We start from the raw sequence: 25,818 nt of genomic DNA on the forward strand, positions 1-25,818 counted from the left end.
AGGGGAATACAAATGACCTGGCCCATTTATAATCCAATCTTACATTAAAATGTATGAAATATTTCACGATTTAGATGTGATGGTATTTAAAAGGGATAACGTTTGACGATGTTCAATTATTATTCAGGGTAAAGCCAGGTTGAATCTCCTTGGCTGCAACATTCTCCTGTCTTGGTCTTATTTTGTTGATGCAATACAAAAATTGAACCCTGCATCGCTAGGATTCCCCTCAATTATCGTGCCCAATTTGCAGTCACTGCTGCCACATCCTGGCCTTAGTCACTACTGAATACTAACATGGAAAGTATATATGTTGAGATATTATAGCATACTACTTCACTAAATTATTTCTGTTTTCAGCATTCTTCAGTATTGTTCCTCAATGGATAAATAAACACTAATTACATACAAGCAGTAATAACACATTTTAAGGGCCCATATGTGTGTAATATTTTCTTGTGTGTGGACCTGGACCACACACGCAGGTGGCCTTGACTGACATCTGACCAGCTAGGTGTCAATCAAGGCCACCTGTGTGTGACAGTGACATTCATGCACATTTAGAGCATGAATGTCACTGTTAAAAACAGTTTGTTGCAGAGAATAATATTGGCAGTGCCACAGAATGGCCGGATGAGGGCAGTGTTTCTTCACCCAACGCCCCGCTGTGCAGCACTACTAGCATGCTTCCTACAATATTGGCTGTGGTATTAATCAACCAAAAGATGGCATCCTGCAATTTACCGGGCGCATTGCAGTCACAGACATTTTTCGCAAGCCATCCGATCCAGATGTGTTTATGGATCCTACGGATATTCATGTCGGCGGTCCAAGCACACGGGACCGATGTGCTTTTGACCTAAACAAAGGGTAAACAGGACGCGGCGGCAGCAGCAGCCGCGGTGCACGTCCCCTTTAAGAACGTTTTTGGAATAATTAATGACGTCACGCTGTAAACACGGCTGACGCTCGGCTGCGTGGCCGCGAGCATCCTCCAAGAGCCCCGAGAGCCTCTTCCAGGTTCCCGCTGCGTTTCGCTTCTCGACGGGACCGGGGCGAGAGGCGCTGAAAATCACCGCGGCGGTTCACCCCGACTCTCGTATGCGGTCTCCAAAACCGGAGGCGACGTCGCATTTGCCCCGCTAAGTGCCATGGCTGGAAATACGGACGTCCCCTCCTCGCACTACGGTGAGTGTCGCTTCGTCTTTGTTGTATCTCTCTTTTTGCTGTGTAACGACGTGAGACAACGGGGAAGAAAGGTGTTATTCCGCCCGAGGGACGTTTAACCCCTTGTTGTGATTCACGGGCACGTTAGCTAAGCTCCCATTGTCAGTTTCTAACTATTTGGGGGGTATTTTTGACGGTTGACGTCGAAAACGCGGCAACGTCAACGGTCGTGTTTTAAACGGCTGTCTCGAAACATGTCAACGGGCTTTTTTTTTTGTTGTTGCGTCTTTTGGTGGCGATTTGGCGTTAATTCCGGCGTTACAACGTTACGGTTATTGCCGTTAACCCCGGTGAATAAGTCCCCTGGATGGGAGACAATCAAGTCGCATCACTTTCCTCCTCCACTTGTCATCACTTGGTCGTAACGTTATTTTGTATTTGTAGCTAACGGTACCGGGTCGACTGGCGTGACGACACAAGAGCACGTTGACGTTATCTCGGTAATCGATCGGTATGCCGATGTGTTATGGATTAGCAGATCTATCGGTTTTGTCAGAATTTAACGTTAGTGGAAAATGCACATCACTATATCTGAAAAAAAACACATGTCAGATTGTTTTGTTCCAAAACCCGAACAGGACAAAGAAAAGCAGCCCGCCAACGTTTATTCTCACAATGATGAATTGCAGTTGAGACATTTTATCTTCAGGGACAGATGGGTTTACATCAAATACACGTTCACGGTTTACACGTTTATGCTATATTTTGCTATATATATCTAATGCAAAATATTGTAGTAAACTGTTAACAACAATGAGTCTGCATCTCCACTGTTCCTCCTTCTCAAAAAACCAAACAGTAGCAAATGCGGTGCAGGTATTTCTGCCACTAAATGAGGATTCAAATCAATGTCCTCTGTAAACGTTGATGATAACACAGGATTTACTGTCTCCAAGGGACATCTTCGATGCGCCAGGATATATATTTAATACAAGGGCAGATTTTCTGTCCATTAGCCTGCCTTGGTAATCATGTTGTTTATCAAAGCAAAAATAATCCTTTATCACCACCAGATGCCCCGCTGTGGCCGTCCTCTGAGACAAAGGATAACCGTCCACCGCTGATTTTTTTTTTAATTTAACCACACACTGGTGGTTTTTTGAGTATGCGTACTCGCAGTGTGGGGAGTTGTATGTAACCGAAAGGACTGTCGGAGCGAGGATCTTCAGATAGAGCGCTGCGAGGTCCGCTCACGATGGAAGAAATACTGTGTTTTCCCCACGCTGACCCTCATATGTCATGACTACAGCACAGTGCCAATCACCGCTGCAACCTGTCATCCGCGGTCGACGGTCACGGCTCTCGGCAGACGTGCAGCTCACCATGGGGGGGCTTCAACGCCTATCAACACAAACCTGACTCTAGAGATTATGTCAAGTGTAAAGTAAAATCAGATTCGGCGTGAGACACAACGTAGAGCCTGTGTGTCATTATTATTATCATATACTGTACATGATGCAGGGTGTGTGTCGTACAAATACCTGCAATATTTTCCTCTTGTCAACTCAAGCGCTTCTCCCCAGGGAATTGCATAGAATCTATTGAGACAGTTTAATTGAGGCACATCATATTGCATCCACTGATCCAGCGGAGCGTTGGAGGGAGTTATGGGGCCTCACTGTGTTTGGGTCAGCTGCTTTATGTCATCAGCTACCTCAGCAAATTTAGAAAATGTTGGTCTCACACCTGATTATGAAATAAAAAGACACATTGGACATCCGTATACTCAAACTTGCAGTTTTCCCGGTGACGTTCCTGCAGTTTTTTGTCTTTTTGAAGGGGGTAGAAGTGTCTGAATCTGTCAAGTATATTATTTCCCATTCAGCTGGTGGAATAGAACGACTCGCTAAACTGATTGTCTGTTGATTCTGATGTCCGTTCCATAGAATCCAAGACAAAAGGTTTCTTGCTAACCGTGCCACATTGCAGTGACACTGAGAAATCACAGAAGAGGAGTTTGTTTCCCCTCCTACTGCCTTGAAAAAGAAGTATATTTTTGGGAAAATTAGGGAATGTTTAACTGAAGGCAGGATGATGGACGGTTATGATGCCGTTCTTCATCAACATGGAGTAATCACCCAGCCCTAACATGTTATGCGGTTGGTGTTTTCAGTTAATGAACATAAATGACATTCCCCTCCATAAAAAGCAGCAACAGACCAGCGAGCACTGATGAGTCCAGCCATGTGTGTAAGAACATAACTACCTGCCGTCCCGTCATTGGCGTCTGGCCGCGGAGGGGTCTGTATATTATACATGTAGCAAGCGTTCAGTGAAACGTTCAGTCAGTCATAAAAGAAGGAAATGGCTCGTAATCATTCTGTGACAGGTTTGTAAGTAACAATTTAGATATGAGTTCCATTCACCACAGAAAGTGTTGAGTCGGGCACACTGTTAATTAACAAATTCCTCGCATGGGCAGCTTCCCTAAACGCTGCGTTTTTGTACTGAGCCGATGACAGAAAGCTGAGGGCTTTGGTTTAGAATCCAACATTCACAGCCTCTTCCCGTGAAATGTCAGTCGGAGGATGTTGTGGCTCCAATGGCCCATTTTGCACCAAAGGCCAAGTGCCATCACGGGCTTTTTAAGTGTCGCTGTTCTCTGCAAATAACCGTCTGAATGGAGACGGACGCTCACGCCACGGTGCAGCTGCACCTTTTATGAGTCTTCATGTCAAATCTGCTCGTTATTTTTAACAAGGTTATCTTCTTTTGTGACAAATATTGTGTATTTTCTCAGTAGATGTCAGTGGCTGGAAGTGTATTCTTCACACTAATGATGGGGTGAGTCAGTAAATAATTTCAGATTCACATCTGCACAGCTCTCGACGAGGGATTTATTGAAGTCCATGAAGATGGGGCGTTGAGCCGTGAAGCGACACCAAGGAGACTTTTTAAATATCCCATTTGCAGTACAAATGGAGTCAGTGTTTGTCTACGACTAGAAGGCAGTGATTTATGAAACACAAGCCGAAGACCCACTGGAAATGGGTGAGGGATAAAACTACCCTCGTGCTTTTGGGTCTCTGATGCGCAGCGAGACCCGAAACTACTTTTAAAAGGTTTAATCTGCTAAATGATGCAGCTGGCGCGATCAAAAAGGCGACGCGATGTTCATAAAAAAGCAAATCTAGTATCTGCAATGAGCTCGTCCCCTCACTTCATTCAGCAGGACGGGCCACTTTTCTGTTCGTGCATATTCCGGAGTGCTCGCCGCTTGTCACACGCTAACAATAGCCATTTTTGCTGTCTTTGTTCATTATGATAATTTTTGGGTAGGGATTTGGGGGGTCATGAAGGGGCGGAGCCGGCTCGGCCACTTTCTTGATAGATTCAGCTACTTTTGGAGACGTCATGGAGAGGTACTTTGATCAGAAAGGAGTTTGCACCACAGCCTTCGCAAAGTGGCCACAGACAAAAACACTAATGTGCAAAAGCAGATTTTTTTTGTTATTCCTACCGTTACGAATCTGGGGCTCGGATGCATCTCGCCTGACATTAAACTTTAATGGGCCAAGGGAGATGATGGGTTTTCTGTGTTAATGTACACAGCAGAAACTTCTCACACTAATTAGTCGTTTAGATCAGTACTGAGTGCTGAAAATCCCATTTTTTGCTAAAACATGCAAATACATCTAGCTGCAAGTGTGAGATTTATTTTTCCTTACAGTAATCTGTTTTCAGTGTAGATTCATTTTCACATACTTTCGTGGTGCGATTCTGTCTGTCTGTTTTTTCAGGATATCAACATTTAAAACCTGAGGAAGTTGAATACAAGGCAACGGGTAATTAAAGCATCAAGACTCTTACATGAGAACAGACGCGTGCATTCGTATTTGTGTGTCTAGAGCATATTTGGATATCAATATGAGGCATACCCTCTTAAGTCTTTATGAGTCCAACCCAAAGCCAGTTGAGCCTGTCACTGATGCCCAGCAGGCTCCCGCAGATGTAACCAAGGTCACAAAGCGCCGACCACAATACTGCCGCTGCTCCGCTCTGAGCCGCGAGCTAGCTGTCAGCGTCTGACACATTCGGATGCAAACGCCTCTCTTGGGGAGGAGGGGGGGATCCCACTATCCTCTGCATTTGAGGCAACGTGGGGACAGCGCCGGGTCTTAGCCTTGCCTCTGAATATGTGCACTGTTAACGCCGTTCCCGCACAGATAGGTTACCCCGTGGGCGACCCACCACCGATGTGTCCCTATAGTCCTTGAGCATCTGCTAATAGTTGAGAGGGTCAAACCTAAAGCAGAGATCTGCGTGTGGTTGTCTTGTTTCAATGAGCAGACGAGCCCTTGAGAGGTTGTAATGTTTTCCAGTGGGGGGGGAATGAGAGCGCGGCAGGAAAAATGTTTTTAGATTCAGAAGCAGATGGAAGAAAGCCAGAGGAAAAGGGAGTGATGGTGCTACACAAGAAGGTTCGTGTGTATTATCTCTACATTAATATTATGAAAGTGGGGAGCCATCTGGAGCTATTTTTCTGCTTTAATTATTTGGGCTTAGTTTCATTTTTTTCTTTCTTTCTTTCTGGGAAGTGGAGGAGACTTCAACGTGTGTTTTACATTTTTTTGTTTGAGTTGAGTTAGTTGGATGAGTGTTTTCTCTTTTTTTTCAAACTGTGACACACTGATCACGAATCCCCATCGCCTCCACCCATTCTCCTTCCCATCACGCAATGCAAATTCAGAAAAACAAACAAGAGTAAAAGCCCAAAAGTCTGATGCTGCTTTCCTCTCTGGAGTGGCAGAAGCCAGTTCTTCCATCAATTATGAATGAGCGTACTGTGTACAGCTCACAGGATGTACCTACCCTGCTGAGGAACATAATTATGCAGAATGTTTACCATTTTCTATTTATAATTTTGTGTTTATTTGTAGCTTGAGCTAACCCGATGTAGCTGTGACCAACTAGCAGCACTTCACTCTCTCCGGGTCTTAAAAGTGTTTTGAAAACAACAACAAAACGGGTCCTTCCCCTCTGACCCAGCCCACGTCGAGCACCTGCAGGGTGCGAGCTGTTTGCCTGACCACGGGATGAAAGAGGTCTGTGTTGGACAGCAGGGCCCGGTGGGGCCCGGGCACACTGCTGCCTGTGTCTGCCCGCGTCTGTGCATGGGCTGAGGTTACGGTGGCGAGCTGGAAAACACCGGAGAAAGTGCAAAAAGTTGTACCGTGGAGGGTGTGATCACAGCCCTGTGCTGCATGATTACTAATCCTACCGTTTTTATATTTGACATTTGCGTGCTTTACATTTTTGACTCAGTCGGCGTGCACATAATTCCTGAGGAGAACACGAGCTGCAGGAGACGGGTGTGCAGTTTAGTCTCCTCCCAAGTGGTGAAAAATACGGGGCGATGAACCACTTCTGTGACTTTTTGCAGAAGCTTTATCCCTCTGGACGGGGTTTCTGCATCTGGTTCGTTTTCCTGCACAGGCACTCTGAAGTTGATTCTCAGCAGTCTATCGCAGCTCCTACACATACTTTAGTATCTGTGTGACGCGAGGTACTCGCTTCCGAGTGAGGCATTCCTACTCTGCCTTTCAATTTATTTATAGAGCTGTCATTAAACCCCTGTTGGAAGAAGGCATTCTATCATAAAATATCTCTGTATCACAAAATTCATTAATGGCATTGGGTGCTCACCCCTGTAAACTGATCCCAGGCTGAAGAGCAGCCGTCAGTGGGGCTCTAACGGAGACTTTGGCCGTCCCAGTGCGGCATGCCCGCCGGGCTTTTTCCGAATGTTGTTGACCACAGAACCTCCCTCAGCCCGACTGCAGCCGGCGGCACGCGTCCAGTGCACCACCCTCGTGTCCTGCACCGCACTGCAGTCTGAACAGCCGTCGTCTAATGCAGAGTCCGCTTGTATCCAGGCGTCAGTGATGGTTTGCCCCACTCTCTTTCACCCCCCCCTCCCTCACTGACATGTGTTTTGTGGGACGGAGAGAAGTACAACAACCTTGTGTGAGGAGTCAAGCTGATGTAGTGAGTTGGAACAGCAGCTAATTTGATCCTTGCTGAATAAGCACGATCTCTTGTCACCTCGGTGTTATCGCGTCGGAGCGAAGGTGTGCGCAACCCTACAGAATCGTTCGGTACGCTGTCCTCTGTGTTTTGGATTATGCAACAATCACATGTTTGCGATGATCGCTCCCCGACAGTCGCCTCAACCACGGCGGTCCTCCCACCACTGGCTCTCCCAGATCTCAGTGGGATTCAACTGGCACTCGCCATATGGAGCAACTTGTTTGTGTCACCGTGTCCCCCGCACTGTGGTGACCTTCTGTTGTGACTTCACACGACCGAGGAGGATCAATGAGATTTCTTTTTTTTTTATATCCTACAGTATAGTACAGTAAGTTCAGCCTACATAGTACACAGCTATGAATCTTCGTCCCCCCCTCCCCCCAGCAGCTGCATCTCTAATTAGGTCTGATGTGAGTTAATGTGATACAACCTGCTGGCCATGCGGGTGTAGCAGCAAACACCAGGATACAAAACCATCTGAGGCAACATTTGGTACAATACAGTGGAATATATTACTCCGTCATTAAAACATGCACGGTTGCTAATGGGGTTGTAATGGTAATACATGTTCACAATGTGATAGTTTGACAGTATTACTCTTTGTTATCTATTCGTTTTATTCCAAACCGTAAGTAAACAAATGTGGCAAATAACAATCTAATTGGTATGGAGCTGTTCTTAGTTCACGTGCAGGAATCATTTGTAGGTCATTTGGAACGTAGCATCCACTTAAATTCAGTGCTGTGCAAACGCTGCAGTGAGCACCTGGTCCGGTGACATTGTGTCCTTGGCTGAGGACTTTACACGCTTAACACTGAACATCTCACGTTTTTAGAGCTGAAACATAACGGAAGTGATTGGCTTTCAGTGACAGCCAAACAGATGGCACGGCACAGTAGCAGGGGTTTTTAACAGCGAGAAGACCAAAAAAAGCACATGGTTTTGTATCACGGCTAGCCGCTCTGCTGCTATTTAAAAGAGCTAAAGTTGTCATCATCACATCCACTGTCAGCGGGGTTACATGGCTTCGAATAACCGGCTTAGTCGGACTGAAATCGAATTGTCCGTTTCATGTAAACACCTTTGTCCGACTATGTGTGGTCCGACTACGATCCGACTAACACCCCTGGATAACTCGATCCGATCCAGTTGATAGTTCGACTATTGCGGCATGTAACGGTGATCCGGATAAGAACCTGGACTTTGCGTCTTTGTGCATGCTTGAGATCCCGACGGCGTCTTCTCTCCGTTATCAAATCAGCCAATAGCGCCATTCGCATTCGCTGTGCTCCTATTAGCATCATGCACAAACAGTAGAGGAATGTAGCTTCACCTTGCTCTCCGTTCGCCATCTTTCTCGTAATGTTGATGTTGTTGTTGGTTGTTGTTAGTAGTGGTGAAGCGGTCAAGCGGAAATGGCTGTATCACCACTAGTTGTAATGAAAACAGCGCCACCTATCGTATCGGCCAATGATTCCATTTATTCACTGCCATGTATATTGGGATAATAGCACTTGATAGCATAGTCCGACTAAGCAAAGATTCAAATTATACCACCATGTAAACACACTGAATAATTCTCCTCCTGATCTAACACGCTCTGCACAATGTCGTAATCGATTTAACGCCTATGTCTCGGTGTTAAGTTTGCTAGAGATGTAGCTGTGGTTTTAGAATTTTTACTATAAGTAATAAGGCAAACCAATGCAGTATTGTAGACCAACAGGGCCGTTAGTGGTATTGACGTCACAGTGATGTCCCCATTTAGCAGAGACTAGTTGGTTCACGTTGCCTCTCCTGGTTTGGTTAAACTGGTGTTTTATAATACAACTTTTCCTGTTGATTTAGCTGATGATATTTTTACAGCTGAATCAGTTTGAACACATCCTTGAAATGCATATTTCGGACCCTTTTGTCTGCGTCTCTCTGAAATCCCTTTTGTTCCTATTTCCTAAAAATGTGTCATTCAAACTTTTGTGCAATTTTAAAACTGTAGCACACACTACTCCATAAGCATAGTCATAATGAAACCTACAGTTGTTGAATAACACTTGCCAAGTTGATTGTGGTGGAAGATGATTTCCTCCAGTGCAGCAGTATGTCTTTTTAATAGTTTTTGCATAATTTCTGAGCTCTATGGGATCGAGGCAGAATCCATTACAGCCAACACGGTATTGGGATACATTTACTGCTGGCATTGCGTTGTTAATTGTATGCCGAAAGAAATAAAAGGCTAGTTAACATAGGCGTCATTACATTTCACAGTACGTTCAGAAGACTTTTTGTACGCGGCACAGTGTGCTCATCCCTCACAGCTTCAGGAACACGGCTGGGATTTACGTCTTTCGACAGGATCAAGTGTGATAATGGGCAGATGGGAGGTTTGGACCACTCATGCTTCCCCTCAGTGCGCCCCAGCTGCTTGGAGAGTTTCAACTGGGCTGGAGACTGCGTGGGCGTCCAAGAAGAAGCTGCTGATGAATGCAGATGCCTCCTCATACCTGCGAGAGCGCCCCGTGGTAGTGATCCCCCCCTGGGACGGATGGCACTTCGGTGTTTTCAGTGTTCCCTTTGCTGGATCAAACGGGGAATCCTCGCTGCGCGCCATATACGCTGTTTAGCTTAGAGTTGTTCATGAGGATTTGTAGGTGATTTCTGCGTTAGCTGCATTGTTTTGGCTTTTGCTTCTCTGTCTCAGCTTCGCCCTGCACAGTGAGAAGGCCTAGTTTGATCGTCCCGGCCGGCTGAATAGAGCAGCGGGTTAACTTTTCTGGTGCGCATTACTTGTACACAGTGTCAATGTTGAAAGAAATGCACAACATATCTATTTAGATATTATTTGTGTTTGTGTTTTATGCTAATCCCTCCCACTCTGCTTTTCTTATAGGTGAGCCGCGCAAGTTTGACCCAAACTTCAGAGGGCCTGTTCATAAAAGGTAGTCCACACACTCCACATCATCCCCTCTTGCCTTATAGTACAATAACACTTATCATACACTTAAATGAGTGAATTACTAAATGTACACTTACCGCTAGGACTTTGTAAGAAACCGTTTTTTAATTCTTCACCATTCGTCACTGTCTTCCATGTATATTGATTTTTGTCCGTTGTATAACGTTTTTGGTACACACCCAAGTCGGCGCGTTGATAGATTGATCATTCGTCACGCCACGCTAATAAAGATTGAGGCCGAGTGCCGGCAGCTCCTTCCACTCCACCGCACAGATCAATGGCCATAAGTCAAGCTGGTGGCTGGAGTTCTCCCAATGACACCCATGTGGCCCACGGCACCGGGGCTGTTGCATCGCCTGGTTTTCCAGCGGAAGCACCGTAGCACTCCTCCTGCTGAACTACAGCCTACTGTCTACAATTATATCGATATAGTACAGAGAAATAATGCCGTCAGGTGGGCAGCCGCGTTGGGACACTGTCATTTCAAAATACTAAAAAAAAGTCATGAATTGATTCAAATGATGAACTGTGGATTGAGAAATGCCCCGACATAAATGTATTAGGATATTTAAAATGACGTCTACATTTTATGATTGCTTTCCGGCACAATGACGAGCAGAGTTTTGCAATAATGCATAAAAACCCTTCTGGGTCCCCACAGGGTCTATTGATGATTTAGTCATTTTCTGAGGTAATGGAGGCTCTTCTCCCTTTCATGTTCAATGTCAGCTCGGCAGGCCGCTGTGAAGGCATGTTTCAGTCCTCCTGTGTCTCTCCATCCCACCTCCCTCTTCAGCCCATTTCCCTGCTACAGCTGGATGAAGGCACCACAGATACTTTGATGTTTCCGTGGCTCGAAGGCTTTTCTTAATGAGAACTGAGGGAGAACCGACTCTGTGGTCGTCTTGTTTCCACGTGGGCTTGGTACCAAAATGAAGTAACCATATCTGTGTTTATTCAAACTGTTACAATATCATCGAAAATCTACGCAGAGGAGTCACAATCATATTAGGATGCCTTTATGTAGTAATGCCTTTAATGTGGCGTATAGCATGCTACAGAAAGTCGCTCTCGGCTTCACGACCGTGGGGAATTTCCCTATAATCTGCAGATCTGACCCTCAAGATGTCCTTTCCTGTTAGTCTGTTACAAAGCAGAGACAGGCTGGCAGGTTCACACCACAATGGAACTCATGCTATTCTGTGGCGCTGCTGCCATCTGTCACCTTGGATCGCTGAGAATATCAGCCCAGCAAACATAACACTGACACAAAAGTTTCTTATTGCTCTAACTTCCAGCACGGATTTCTTTTGTCTTTTGTCAAAGCGGCACTGCCCCAGCAGGCTCCGTTCACAAGCAGAGCAATGCTCGGGTCCCTTTAGTCCCACTTCCCATCTGAAGAGGCCAGGGTGGGATCTGAATAGATGTGCTGTTTTGGATCTGGCCTGCTTTTCGGAGATAAGAGAGCAAAGCCGAGTTGTTTTCCCTCCCCTCACTTCGTCAGGCTCTCTTCAACGCTCCCTTTTGCATGTTTCAAAGGTGACTTTGTACTCGCACCGTAGTGCTGTGTGCACTTTGTCTTAATAATGCAGACGGATCTACAGTAACATATTACGGCTTGGGAGAGGCGAGGTTGGCTTTAAAACCCCCACCCCTCAGATCTCTTCCCTTTTTAATCATATGATGCGTTGCAGAGTGATCGCTACGTCATCTTCCAGCTAAAGGATGGAGAGGGATTCAAAGACAAGGAATGCAACCATTGCTATGGCAACCCTGACATCCTTTTCTCTTGTTCTTTTCTTTTTAAAATATGATGAAATTGAATTCCCATGTCTCTCTTTGTTAGCATTATGCACGATGTCAGCAAAAGCTGCATATAGTGTGTTGGGTTGTTGTTATACTCCTCATAGTCACTGCCAGTCTAAAACCGGAGCAATCTTCCCCAGGGTGGAGCTGTGCACAGCCTTTGTTTCTCTATTATCTCCCAAAAATAATTGCAGCGCTCTTCTGGGGGAAAATAATTTACACCAAGTCCCTGAGTCTCATTTTGTATGGCAACCAACTGCTCCTTTAGTCTTTTGTCTTCCAGTGTCAGTTATTGGAGGTTTTGGCTGCGGTTGGGATGTTTGCCTCAAGATACAAAGGAGTTGTTTTATTTGTGGTCTATTAATGGAGATGAAATTGCAGGTATCCACAGTCTTAATGTAACTCAGAGCAATGATAATGGAGTTGTCTCATTTTTAAATGAGGAGCGGGGAGAATTAGAAGCCCCGCTGGGACAGAAAAACATTCCCAAACTCCACCTGAGCCGCTTGACATAAATTTAGAAATCTTTTTAGACATCACTTTAGAAAGTGTGTATTTTAGACACTGTTTAATTGTTAATGTTATTTGAAACACAAATCTCCCCACATTAGCCAGAGCGTTTTCAAACCACGTCTTTTAGGGACACAGTGGTGGTCCTCTGCAGACTGTGTGCCGAGCAGGGTAACGTTAGATGTTGAGATGGAAGTAGCATAGCAACTAGCTCAGCCTGGCAGCTAGCTTAACATAGCAGTGCATTAAGTGGTCCGTTTGCTACTCACCCCCCTTCTGTTTGACACGTGGAGTAATTCCTCTGCACAGTTCTCTGCTGTATGTCACACCTCTGTTTGTTTTACTTCCAATGCAAAAAGCTCTCTCCATCTGGATGTAACTGACTGCAGCTAGCGGCCCTGTGGTGAACTAAGTAAACAAACAAGCGTTAACTACGTTAAAATATTTTGTTGCATTAATCTAGGTCACATTAATCGCATAGATTAATGCGTTAATGTTGACAGCCCCACTAATAAGTGGTGAATTTATTTTAAGAGACGAGTAACAGCACACTGACTAATGTAAGTAAATACGTGTCTATTTGAAGCTGAACGTTTGCATGGTATGCGTTGATCTGTGTGCATCAGGGCTCCAGCCGCTCTACACTCTGCTGCTTAATCATGAAATAGTATTTGGATGCCGCTGAGTCGGCCGTAAAGGACCATATTACCATGCTGCAGACAATCCACTCTTCAACCAACTACACAGAGGAAACACTGTCACATCTCTGATCACAGGCCTCCTTTTGACTTCGGCTTCGCTCCTCTGGATGAAAGAGGAGAAGGGTTGAAAGCTGGAGGAGATGAGGGTCTCAAGTCAATTTGCGTCGCGTATGGTGTTACTGGGAGCCTATGTGTGGTACTACTGGGCACAGTGGGTTGAGATAAGCTTTGTTCAAGGTTGCGCTCAGTACGCTCAGCCTGAATAGTTGGGGGGGGGGGGGGGGGGGATTGGGCTATAAAGGGGCTGGGCTGACAGCTTCTCTGAGTGGAAAGGAGGGAGAGAGGAAGAGAGAAAGACTGTTTTAAACTAGCAAGCCGATGATGCTGTGGAGGGAGACAAAGGTAAACTTCAAATAGCTTTCTGCGCCTGTGGGACGGTTGGCTTGGGAGGGGGCAGAATGGTAGTGTGGGGGGGTTCAGTCTCATGAGAAAGTCAGTAGACCTCTGCTACAGTTCCAGAAAGCACAGATGATACTTTGTTATACCTGGTAGCAAATGCTGCATCCAGATGTGAAGCTGAACCCCCGTGTCGTGCTCTCTCTGTCACAATGTGCATGTGTCTTTCTCAGGACAACCGATCATAAACAACCTTATTTTATGTGTTTTCAATTTTTCACACATTTCTTTCCCCTCCCAGGAGCTGCACTGATGTGGTGTGCTGTGTTATATTCATCGTTGTCATCCTCGGCTACATCGCGCTGGGTACTGTGGGTGAGTTTGACACAATGCTGCTGTTTGCAAAGTCCTTAACCCACACGCGCACACACGGAGACACACACACACACACACATACTGTATGATGTTCTGGTCAGGAAGTGTGACAATCATTTGCAATGATCTTAATGTACGATTGATGTTCTTGAGAAGAACATAAGCTTCTTTTTTTCTTCCCTTAGTTTGATTTATTGCTAATTTCATGGTGGGCTGTTTAACAAAATGTCTTGATTGTTTAAATTGCGTGGGAGTCGAGGAATGCAGCTCCCTCAGGGAATGCGCTAGTCTTTCTAATAAGACGGAGATCCACCACAACCCGCCTCTTCTGTGTTTGTTTTTTTGTTATTGGCTGGATGACCAGTGATTCCCTCCAGCTCTCATTTCATTCAAATTCTCCTGAAGCTGTTTAGTTCACTTGAGTGTGACAAAAGTCCTCTTTGTTTGAAAAGGACTGAGGCGGTGCAGTACTTTCTTTCCGTCTGACCTCAATTTTTCCTTTTTTCCATTTCCTCTTCTTCAATTTGTCTCTCTTTTTATCTCACAGTCTCATTTTTTTCCCCCCAATCTGCCACTTTCTTTCACCGCTTCATCAAGCGGAAAAACATATCCTGGTTTAACCGGCACACCTGACTGCACATGTCTTCCCTCTGTCTATCGCATGTACGATAAACATCACATATTAGGGGAGAGGAAGTCCCAATACTGTCGCCAGGGGGCCGTCCCTCTCTAGCTGGTTGTCAGTGGAGTCACGTATCAATCCGGGCGAGAGATGGACTTTTTAGCAAATGTTAAAGTTGTGCCGTGCTGTGTTTTTAGCCTGGTTCCATGGCGACCCCAGCAAGATCGTCTATCCGACTGACAGCCATGGACACTTCTGCGGTCGCCAAAACACCCCCAATGCGTGAGTCTACACATGACTGAAATGATTGTACGCTGTAATAATTATGTACGGCCGTTATTTTTACACTCTCGTGAGGATTCGACCCCAATACACTGTGATGCTTTGTGATTGATTATGGCGAGCTTTACTGCACGGCTCACTCCATCCCTGTGTGTGTGTGTGTGTGTGTGTGTGTGTGTGTGTGTGTGTGTGTGTGTGTGTGTGTGTGTGTGTGTGTGTGTGTGTGTGTGTGTGTGTGTGTGTGTGTGTTTTTATCATCCCCATTTTTCTCCACAGAAACAAATCCATATTATTCTACTTCAACATGTTGAAATGTGCCAATCCTGCAGTTTTGGTTCACCTCCAGTGCCCTACAACCCAGGTAAGAGACTGAACGGAGCCCCTTCCGCCGACACATTTCAACCTGTCCTCCACGGTCGGTTATGCAAGATTGATGGGTTTGCTCATTAAAAGGAAGTGTTGTTCTCTTCCAGCTCTGTGTCTCCAAGTGCCCTGACAGATTTGCAACTCTACTGGATTCGTGGAATACCAATAGCTGGGAGTACTACAAGCAATTCTGCAGGCCGGGCTTTGATATTAGTAGTAAGGTGAGAGACCGCTGTCCACTGTCGGAGGTCCTTTTTGTCTTCATACAAACTAGATTTGACTTAATTATTTTGCCATCTCTTTTATTGCCCTCTCAGTCCGTTGTAGAAGCCATTCAAGATGAAGACTGCCCATCAATGATCGTGCCAAGCAGACCCTGTAAGTGAATCTGAATAACTGTAATCACAACAGCAGCTCACTATCTGTTGGCCAGGCCACTAAAGAAATGTGCTTCAGTCCTTCAGCGGTGCTTTCCTGATTTCATTACAAGAAATGGGATTTTAACAGTAGCCAATAAGACCATCTTCAAAGACGGTGAGAATCACGAGCGAAGTGTCAACGACCTCAAAGATGCCGCCAAGTAAGATCTGTTTCCCTGCTGTGTGAATCTTTAATGTTGTTCCTCAACCTGTTAAGTTACGTGAAACATGTCAAACTAATGTATGAGATGAGATTGAGAATCTGCATTTTATTTGCTTTGGTAAAAGTATATGTAAAGTATTTTAAAACTGTCATACTGTCAATAGGGCTGCCCACTCGGCACCCAGAGAGCTCTGGACTGATATTACTGGGTATGATAAGTGGGCATCGTCACTGATGCCCGGGAATGTGTCCAACCACATTCAAAGTCGTCTGCATGTTTAGCGCATGAAAATGCAGCTTACGGGAAAGTTCAACATTGGAACTTCAGGCGTAGCTACGAGCTGCTTTGTTAATCCACGCCATCGACTCGACATGGCTCTAAATGTTGGATAAGCAGAGAAATCATGTACCGGTGAGCTGATATGATAACATACATGATTCTGTGTCTGACCAACGTGTGTTTGCCCCGAGTATGAAAGATAATGTGCTTTAATGCTTTTCTTTTCGTAGCCAAGTAACAGCGGTGCAACAAGCAGTGGACAGGTCTCCAAAATGCTTTATTATAGCTTTTTAACTTTGCCTCCGCTATGGCCAGTAGCTTTGTGTAGACTAACCCTGCCTCTTTATCATTTACAATCTGTTCCTGCTTCCCTCCACCTGCAGCAGTGGACGGGAATTAGGACAGATTAATAATGCAATCGTTTGTCGCATGTATCCGCCTGAAAACATCATCTACTACTGGAGTCAGATACCATGGGGAGGGGATGTGCTGCCCTCTGCTGGTCACACTGTTTGCTTCCTCTTTCCGGATTTGAATGCAGGTTTACAAAACAGTACTGCATATGATCCAAACAGTGGTCTATAAACTTGCTTTCACTGACCTGCAGGAAGTTGGACAACAGCTGTTCATTTTATGCTTGATTTCACAACAGCTTTCAGCATTGCGTTTGTGCGGCAGCAATGTTGTCTCGTCCTCTCTCCCTCCTCTGTCCGCCCCCGAGGGATTTCTCAGTCATAGGCCAGTGTTTCTGCGGTCAGATCTTAGCAGTAGCAATGTTGTGTCTTGTAGTAATATTGTCCCTGTGGAGATCTCAGTAAGCCCCGGGTTGTTATTGTAATTCAAATACACTGTTAAGACAAAAGTATGTTTGGTTTGATGCTGAATTTCACTTGGGTTAAGTTTTTTTTTTTAAAGGCAAGTTCAACAATAAGGCAATTCAAAGTGCATCACTTAAAATCCTCAAAAGGACATTTAACAGATTAATAAATAAAGATTCAGATGTTGTGTAAGTTTTTCTTTTTTTTAAATGAGTGAAATGGATCAACAATACAATTCATCTTGTGTCTGTTATCTTGACTATTTGAAGCACTTTGTTTTATTGGTTATGTGAATAGAACTAACTTAATCTGACTCATCCATTAATATGTTCTCGTCCACTAGTAGCTGCTCCGTATCACATTCAGTAACATGTAACATTCTCCGCCATAACGAACTACTGCTGCCGAGCGCTTCAGTAACACTAATGCTGCTTTAGAGAACATGTCTCTCATACGTAGCTCCTAACGCTGAGACAATCAGAAGCCATTTTAAACTGTATCCATCTTTGTTTGTCATTGTAAAAGTACCAAAGATGAGTCAAGTGTCTAAAATGTTTTTTGAGAAACCCTAGCAAGCACCTTTTTGTAGTGACAGTGGCACAAAACTGCCACAGTCCGCCTCTCTGTCTTTATTAAATCCTTTTTTTTGTCATCTCTTCCCATCTCACCTTGTAACCCCATCACAGAAGTATCTCCAGCCTGCTGAATGCCAAAGAAATTGGCATCAAGATCTTTGAGGATTATGCAAATTCCTGGAACTGGATCCTCCTGTGAGAATGCGTTCACTATTTATTGGATTATGTGCTCTTATGTACTTGGGGGAAAATAAAAGAAATCTGACCCATCAGTGAATTATACAAGTCACAACAATAACTTCCAACTGTCATCCGGGTCAGAACGCAGTATGTGTGTGTTGGTGTTGTTGCAGTGGTCTGGTGTTCACCATGATGGTCAGTCTGGTCTTCATCCTCCTGCTGCGCTACATCGCCGGTGTGCTGCTGTGGCTCGTTGTCTTTGGGATCATCGCTGCGGTCGGCTTCGGTGAGTGCGGCGTGTGCTTTGTACACATGTCAGCGAAGTTACCTGCATGCTTTACATTTTGACTTTCTCGGCCGTCTTGGCGTGTTGTCATGGCAATCTGTGACAGATATAGATTTGTCTCACCTTACATGTCGCATCCTTTCCTTCTTCCTTGCTGCGTCTTTCAGGTATCTGGCACTGCTACTGGGAGTACAGCTCTCTGAGAGGGAAGCCGGGTGCTAATGTCACCATCTCTGATATCGGCTTCCATTCGGACTTCGGCGTTTACCTTCAGCTCAGCCAGACGTGGCTCATCTTCAGTATGTTGTTATCCAGTCCCGTTTGATTCACTCTTGCCATTGTTATCCCAAACCCTTATGGCTGTAGCGCGATGCTCATTCCGCTAAGTTCCGCTTAACCCAAATCATATCATTAACATGTTTCCGTCCCGGTACACGTGAAAATCTAAATCTTTCAGCTAATTTTATTGAAGAAAGTCAAAACTTTACGTCAAATGTCATGAAAAAAGGTCAAAATATATTAGATCAAAAAATGTAATGGTAAAAAACATTAAAAAATATTGGTTTGAAGAATGTTTTGAATAATATTAGGCTGCAGAAATGAGTTAAAGTAAAAAAATATATTCTGTTGAAAAATGTCATCAAAAAAAAAGAAATATTAGGTCGGAAATAGTTTTGAAAATAAGTCAAAATGTGTTATGTCAAAAGAAAAGTCAGGGAAAAAAAGGTAATATATTGAAAAATACAATTGAATTGTCAATTGTATCCCCCCCCCCCCCCCAAAAAAAATGTAATGCTACATTGACGTAAAAACACATTTGTTCTCTCAACTATTAATGAGACGTGTCTTCTATTTTGTAGTGATCGTGCTCTCAATAATTGAGGTGGTCATTTTTGTTATCCTGATATTTCTGCGGGCGAGGCTGCGCATCGCCATTGCGTTACTCAAGGAGAGCAGCAGGTACGTCCCAACAGCAGCTCTGTTGTGTAGCATTTGACTTCCTTTTTTCTCTCATGATGCGGCACAATAAAAAAACAATGTTTTGATCTCTCTGATTTATAGGGCCGTCAGCTACATCATGTCCACTCTCCTCTACCCCATCATCACCTTTTTCCTGCTGGCCGTGTGCATCGCCTACTGGCTCGTCACAGCAGTGTATCCTCCTCTCTGTTTCTAGCTGCTTCCTGAACTCTTTCATTCCGCTGTGTTATGCAATAAACTGTGAATAAATAGATCATGCACTGCTGAGGTTGATGCATATGAGCATCATCAACCATATTGGCCTACACAAATAAAAGCAAATGTAACTATGTAGTTACAGAACATGGGTGCTAGTTCTCTCATTCTGTTGAAAATGGAAGAAAGCTTGTGCTCTTTTGTCTCCGTGACGCATTTAACAATGACGAAGCAACACCTGTACGGATAAGATGACTTTGTGTAAGTGGATAATCTACATCTAGTTTTGTTTGAATACTTTTGTTACATTTGAAGTACCAAAACAGACTCATCAGCAGGCATTTATTGCTGTGTGGATAAAATGTCCCTTAACTAGTTTGTCCTCAGCTTCTTAGCATCATCGGGTAATGCCGTCTACAAGGTCACAGCTGCTGATGATAAATGCATGTATGCCAACCTCGCATGCAGTCCAAAGGTGAGTCCGTTTACTGGAGAAATACTGGTGTCACTCATCCTTCATTCTTGTAACCAATGTTCATTCTTGCGCTGTGAAAACTTTGTCTGTAATCAATCAAAATGAATGCAATGGCTTTTCTTATTGCCAACAAGTAAAATCTGATTGCTTAGCAGTGAGTTCTTGGAATCGATCTCTAAATAGAGGTGACGTTAGTTGCTGACAGCGAGCAAAAATTATTTGGCAAATGTTATTCTCCTGCTTGGCTGTGAATTAAACGTAAACAGAAATATTGAATCAAATACAAGGTCACACTGCTCTCGTCCCACTGCACATCCAGATAAAATCTGTTGCTTTCTTTCAGACCTTCAGTCAGACCAATATCACCAAAGTGTGCCCCGGGTCACAATGCATGTTTGCCTTCTACGGCGGGGAAAGTGCGTACTACCGCTACATCCTGGTCCTCCATCTCTGTAACCTGTTTGTGTTCCTCTGGCTGGTGAACTTCACCATCGCGCTGGGTCAGTGCACCCTGGCAGGGGCCTTCGCATCCTACTACTGGGCCCTGAAGAAGCCCAAAGACATCCCTCCATGCCCCCTTGTGTCCTCGTTTACCCGAGCCTTACGGTAAGAAACCGAACCGGCTCAGAATGAAGTCAAATGTCTGTTCTACGACTTGTTTTCTCGCCTCACAGCTACCACACGGGTTCTCTGGCCTTCGGCTCTCTGATCCTCTCTGTGGTGCAAGTGATCCGAATTGTTCTAGAGTACCTCGATCGCAAACTGAAAGGTACGGCGGCGACTCTGCGAACGCGAATCTCACACGGTTTGCTGGATAATTTAAACGTGATGTTGATGGTTTGATGACGTGTCCCCCAGATTCCCAAAACGGGTGTGCTCGATTTGTGCTCTCCTGCCTCAAATGCTGCTTCTGGTGCCTGGAACGTTTCATCAAGTTTGTAAACACAAACGCATACATAATGGTGAGTTCAGAAAGCTGCTGCTGTGGACTCATTTGTTTATTTGGCTTTGGCTTGTTCCTCAATGCTTCACTTCCCCAACAGATAGCAATATATGGGAAGAGCTTCTGCACCTCTTCCAAGGATGCTTTCCACCTCCTGCTGAGGAACGTTCTTCGGTAAGCGTCCAAAGAAAGGTCCGAGTACAGATCACCTGCGGCTGAGACACACACAATTAACTGAGCAGATGTAGATTTCCAATCCGACTCAATGCGGGTACATTTTTTTGTGTCTCAGCGTGTGACATTGTTTTCTCCTGCACTCTGCCTCCTCTGTAGGGTGTATGTGCTGGACAGGGTGACCGACTTTCTGCTCTTCTTGGGGAAACTGCTCATTACAGGAAGTGTCGGTGAGTTTCATGTCACCTGCTGTCTGGGAAGTGACCGACTATGACCACAATATTAGGGGGAGGATTTTTCTGCTGTGCCCTTACTTCATTTCCAAGGTTGTCTGCTGGTCTGCGAAATGATTACATATCTTTTGATTACAGGAGATTGAATTAATCCTAGTAGTTACCCCCAAAAATCCATGTACAGAACCTATTGGCTATTTGTCCTTAGGTGTAAGATGTATAGATCTAAATATAGCAGTAAAAGTATGGGTGCTTATAACTAATTTTTCCCCCTTTTTCCACAATTCTTAGAACATTTTTGATGATTGACAAAAACATCTTGGTGGATTTGTCCTTGAATCCTTTATGTATTTTTATTTAAAAGGTTTATAAAGTAACTAAGTAAGTAAGTTTTTTTCTTCTTTGTGTTTTCTAGGTGTTATTGCATTTTTCGTCTTCACACATAGAATACCCATCCTTCAAGAGGGGGTGCCATCCCTAAATTACACCTGGGTGCCCCTACTGGTAAGGGATTGTAGCAGAATTGTAGCAGCAATAACCACTGAGACTGAATCAAGTTTCTTCGGTAGTTTATGGTATTTCTCTGGCTCAGCCATTACGTTTTTAGATAAAAACAGGTTGAGAGCGTGCTGGAGCATTAGTTTAGCAAATGTATACAACATCTCAATGTGTGTATTAAATTGTTTAACATTTTTTGAAGCCTTTTTAAACATTCAGAATGAAGCCTCTCGGAGTCTCGCTGACTCTGCTCATTTCCTATTGGTAGCCCCAGTTGGATCTGATTGATTCCGTCATCCGCCGGCATGTGTTACATCACACGTGTCCCCACGTTAAAGGGTCAGGAAGCACAGCTAAATTAAGGGTCAGGGAGGAGAGCTAAATTGCATTTGACACTATTACGGGTGTCAGATTGCTTTGCTCCACGAGGCAGCACGTCATTGCAGATCCATGTCTGTTATCACACTATCTTGATCGTTTTGTTGTGATCAACGTTGACAGAGTAGCATCCTGACTCCGTCCTTTGGCCTCTTGCAGACGGTGATATTTGGATCCTACGTGATTGCACATGGCTTTCTTAACGTGTACGCCATGTGCGTGGACACGCTGTTCCTGTGCTTTTGTGAGTATGCTCCGGGTGTTTTATTTCTCTCATCAATTTGCACGACACAATGTGAAAACCTGGCTGCTTGTAGTGAGCACTGCTGCTACAAGCAGCTTGAAGGTGAAACTGACCTCGAATAACAACCAACAATTCCTGCTCACTCAGCCCTCTAATTGCTGGATGGCCCTTTTGAATATTTATCTCTACTAAGTCTTTGCTTTGCTTTCTCTTTCTTACCACTTTGTCTGCTATTCCCGCTCGTCCTGTCCTCTGCTGTGCTGGCACCGGGTCTCAGGTGAAGACCTGGAGAGGAACGATGGTTCTCCCTCCAGGCCTTACTACATGTCCCCCGGCCTGCACAAGATCCTGCGCAAAGGAGACGAGGGGGCCAAATTGTGCGCTGCCTCCTGAGCGAAGTGCGGCCATTTTTAAAACTTTTGACCCGCTTCTCCATATCAGCTGTAAGTGCGATGGTCGCGACGTCTCGGAGCGAGTACCGTAGGGCTAAGCATCAAACGCTGGATGCATCCCAGCCTGGCCGGGGATGGTCTGGACATAAAAGGACATGCTTTTACTTCAGGTCCTCCCAGAAAAAGCGCAGGGGGAGGAGGGGGGGAGGGACTAAAAAGACCAGCTTACTTCCTCTCCTGGGCCGACTCAGATACTTGCCTTTTTTTTCTGCCGCGCTTGTTTTCTTTCCCTTCTCTGTATCCTCTGCTGACCTCTGCCTTACCGGGAGGGTAAATGTCAACTCGCAGGACGGACGCACAGGCTGAATATGATAGGAGCATCTTTGCATAGACAAACGTAAGGACCGTAACATGTACAGACGCCACTGACGGACTAGGGCGCTTCGCCGTGAAGAAGAGGTGCAGTTATGGAAACACCCTCTTGTCGCACTTTGGTCTTCTAGTGTAAAATCATGTTTTGTATGCACTTTCACATATGGGGAAGGACCCATGTGATTTATCTCCTCTGTCGAGCATGTTTATTTTGCTGGCTGTTGATGTTTGCCGTTGGTTTTATCGGTTGCTTTCATTCACCGTATTTATACGAACACAAACACACAGATCCATAAATAAGGTGTCATTCTGCACTCGGCAAAAACAGGTTTCTGTCACTTCACATGATCGAGAAAAAGGTTTCCATCATGCTCGTACTGTAAACCAGACTTTGCTGGAGGTTAAGACTTAAAAAGACATTCTGTTTCTTTGCTTGGAATTTGAACAGAACCTGACCGTCTTCAGGACACTTGTGAATGCAGCCACTAGTTTATGTGCCTAGTTGTGAAAAAAAAAGTTTCCCTCTTAATCCGTGGTTTTAGCTCTAACACCAGGAACCTTTTGCGATACCGTTTATATAAGGATGTCAAAGCCATTTTTGGTAATTTTTTTATTGGATGGTTTGGATGTATTGCTGTTTTAATACTAAGTATACTACACGCATCTATCTGGAGGTTATTCAGTGTTCTTTTTGTACAGGGGCATTTTTTTTAATCAATGAAATCCAATTGAAATGTGAATAATGTTTTTGGAATAAACATGAATGTTTAAAGTATTGTCCAGTGTATTTCCCATCTGCGATGTAAACCCGTTGCTACTGCTGCCTCCTAGTGTGGGACCTGGAGGCGAACGACGGCTCTCCGCAGCGGCCCTTCTACATGAACAAAACCTTGCAGCGTCTCCTCTGCAAGAGAAACGATGGGACGGCCGGCCGGCGATAGAGAAAAGGCATTTACCAAAGCACGGGGCGAGCAAACCAAACACTACGCTGTTATGGATAATCTAACTCCACGGATTATTTCATCCACATTCAAATGAGTAATGGCCTTGATATTTTAGAAACGCAGTTTGTATCCCAAACATTTTTTATTGGATTTTTATCGCACAAGTTCTTGTAAATATGTATTTTTTTAATGTTCTAGTTCTAATACATATATATATTAATATGTGTAGCCACAGTCATACTTCACACTAATTTCCTATTGGAATCTGTGATTTCTTTCTTTATTGAGATTGTGGTAAATGCCAGCTGTTATGTGTTTTATTTTTTATTTTTTACATTTAATCTCTTGTGGGGCCGGTCATTAGCAGAAGCTGCTGTTGAGGTGTGAATGCCAAAGCCCATCCAACTAGTTCTCCCGTGAAATGGTAAAATATTGCCGTTTTTGACCTTATATTGTCTCACATTGAGAAACGTGTTTGCGTCCACCGTCTTTATAACCACAAGGACGTAATGGCACAGCAGTTCAAAGTGCTTCAATTTTTAAGTGCCTTTTTCAAAGAAATTCCTCATTGAGTGTGTAATTGCATCCTGCAGCTGCATGATTTGCATTTGAAGATCGTTTTTAATTTATGGCCTTTTTATAGAACTTGTTAAGGCGACACTCAGCAGCCTGTGACGGCTCTTCCAGATGTTAGGACTAGGAGTGGATGGTGAGGTAGAAGCAATGTCCCGGAGCCTTGGCGTGTTGCTCGTGCGTACCGTGACACGGAATGATCTTAACTCTCCCCGTCAATGTATCTTTTCAAAATTGATGACTCACCTTTTTTTTTTTTTTAAAGGTGGCTGTAAAGAGATGTTTCCTTTACAGGCGATAGGAGCTGGGCTCATCTGATGTCAATTTCAATGCACTTTAATACTAGAACCTTTTCATAGCACTTAAAATATTTTTATTAATTAAGACAACTTAATGTGAGGCCTCTTGCCTCTGATTATTGAAAACAACATCTGGCATTTAGCCATTTAAACAAAGATATCCGTGTCTCAGACTGAACACTGAACTCCCCTTTAAATGCGTTTTTCCTTTTCTTCACTTCATCATTTTTAATTTGTTGCTTTTCAACATTTGTAATGCGCATTTCTGGCGTCAGACAGGCGGGTTGTTTGTGAAAAGGACCGATGTAATAAAGTAGTGGCACAGCTGTCCTCGTGTTTCACGGGCATCACACTTCTGATGTTTTCTCTTTTTCCTAAACAGACCATACATCACCTGAAATGACGTCCTCATTCACGTCCTTTAGATCTTTGAGATGTGACTCAGGCGTGCGAGTCTTTGTGGCGTGTTTGTCGAACCGGAGAACCTGCCCTCATGATGCCGCAGAGTGACAGTACTGCCAGGACGCGCACACACACACACACACACACACCTTCTGCCGCCGTTAGAGACGAACACGCTGGGACACGTACGACGTGACCTTTCAGCAAAAGCAAAACAAACTCTTGTGTATCAGAAAGGAGACGGATGATGCATGCAGTGCTCCGGGTGGCATCAAACCTGCACATTATTGTTGTTTCTTCTACTGAACAACGACACCAGTTGAATTGTAGTCGTTGTGTTCTTCGTTGTTCACGTCGCTCTGCTTTGAGTTTCCTTCCCATGAAGGAGAACCCTGGAGATCTGATAAGTGTTTTTTTTTTTTTTTTCTATTCCTTCCCCCTCCCTCGCATGTCTGGAAATTAGATTCTTTTGGCCCACCGCAGTCAACAAGTAGACACAAGCAAGTCGTCGCTCCTCGCTGGAACGTGCGGCAGCTTTCTTACCGCTCACTCTTAAGTGTCAAACTAGAGATGCAGTTGCTATTAAGTGCTTCACTCATGTTTGCTCATTTGGTCAGAAAGCTGACGCTATAAATGCCACCGTCATGTGTATATTTATTTATTAAAGGTTGCATGTGTTTTTTAACTGTGTGTTTCCTTTAAGTAAAAGATGTTTTGAATGGGTTT

General features: G+C 44.5%; 1 protein-coding gene across 7 annotated transcripts; it reads left to right on the forward strand.

Moving 5' to 3' along the window:
- Nucleotides 1–700: 700 nt before the first annotated feature.
- On the forward strand, nucleotides 701–25,777 carry slc44a5b (solute carrier family 44 member 5b). Of its 7 annotated transcripts, none has more exons than XM_078108533.1 (23): nucleotides 701–1,188; nucleotides 10,145–10,193; nucleotides 13,925–13,998; nucleotides 14,818–14,902; nucleotides 15,179–15,263; nucleotides 15,376–15,489; nucleotides 15,586–15,646; nucleotides 15,725–15,848; nucleotides 16,015–16,059; nucleotides 17,635–17,718; nucleotides 17,877–17,989; nucleotides 18,157–18,288; nucleotides 18,850–18,949; nucleotides 19,052–19,144; nucleotides 19,553–19,640; nucleotides 19,984–20,246; nucleotides 20,315–20,409; nucleotides 20,499–20,602; nucleotides 20,684–20,757; nucleotides 20,917–20,987; nucleotides 21,406–21,494; nucleotides 22,026–22,110; nucleotides 22,388–25,777. In XM_078108533.1, exons 1-23 carry the CDS (start codon nucleotides 1,152–1,154, stop codon nucleotides 22,501–22,503), a joined length of 2,181 nt encoding a protein of 726 aa, XP_077964659.1. In that variant the 5' UTR covers nucleotides 701–1,151; the 3' UTR covers nucleotides 22,504–25,777. The 7 variants fall into 7 exon arrangements, with proteins under 7 accessions (XP_077964659.1, XP_077964660.1, XP_040041239.2 ...); XM_078108534.1 differs by having other exon boundaries at nucleotides 23,706–25,777; XM_040185305.2 differs by lacking the exon at nucleotides 16,015–16,059 and adding an exon at nucleotides 16,361–16,393.
- Nucleotides 25,778–25,818: the final 41 nt, after the last annotated feature.

The sequence above is a fragment of the Gasterosteus aculeatus genome, chromosome 8 (genome assembly GCF_964276395.1).
Source record: "Gasterosteus aculeatus chromosome 8, fGasAcu3.hap1.1, whole genome shotgun sequence".
Taxonomy (NCBI): Eukaryota; Metazoa; Chordata; class Actinopteri; order Perciformes; family Gasterosteidae; genus Gasterosteus; species Gasterosteus aculeatus.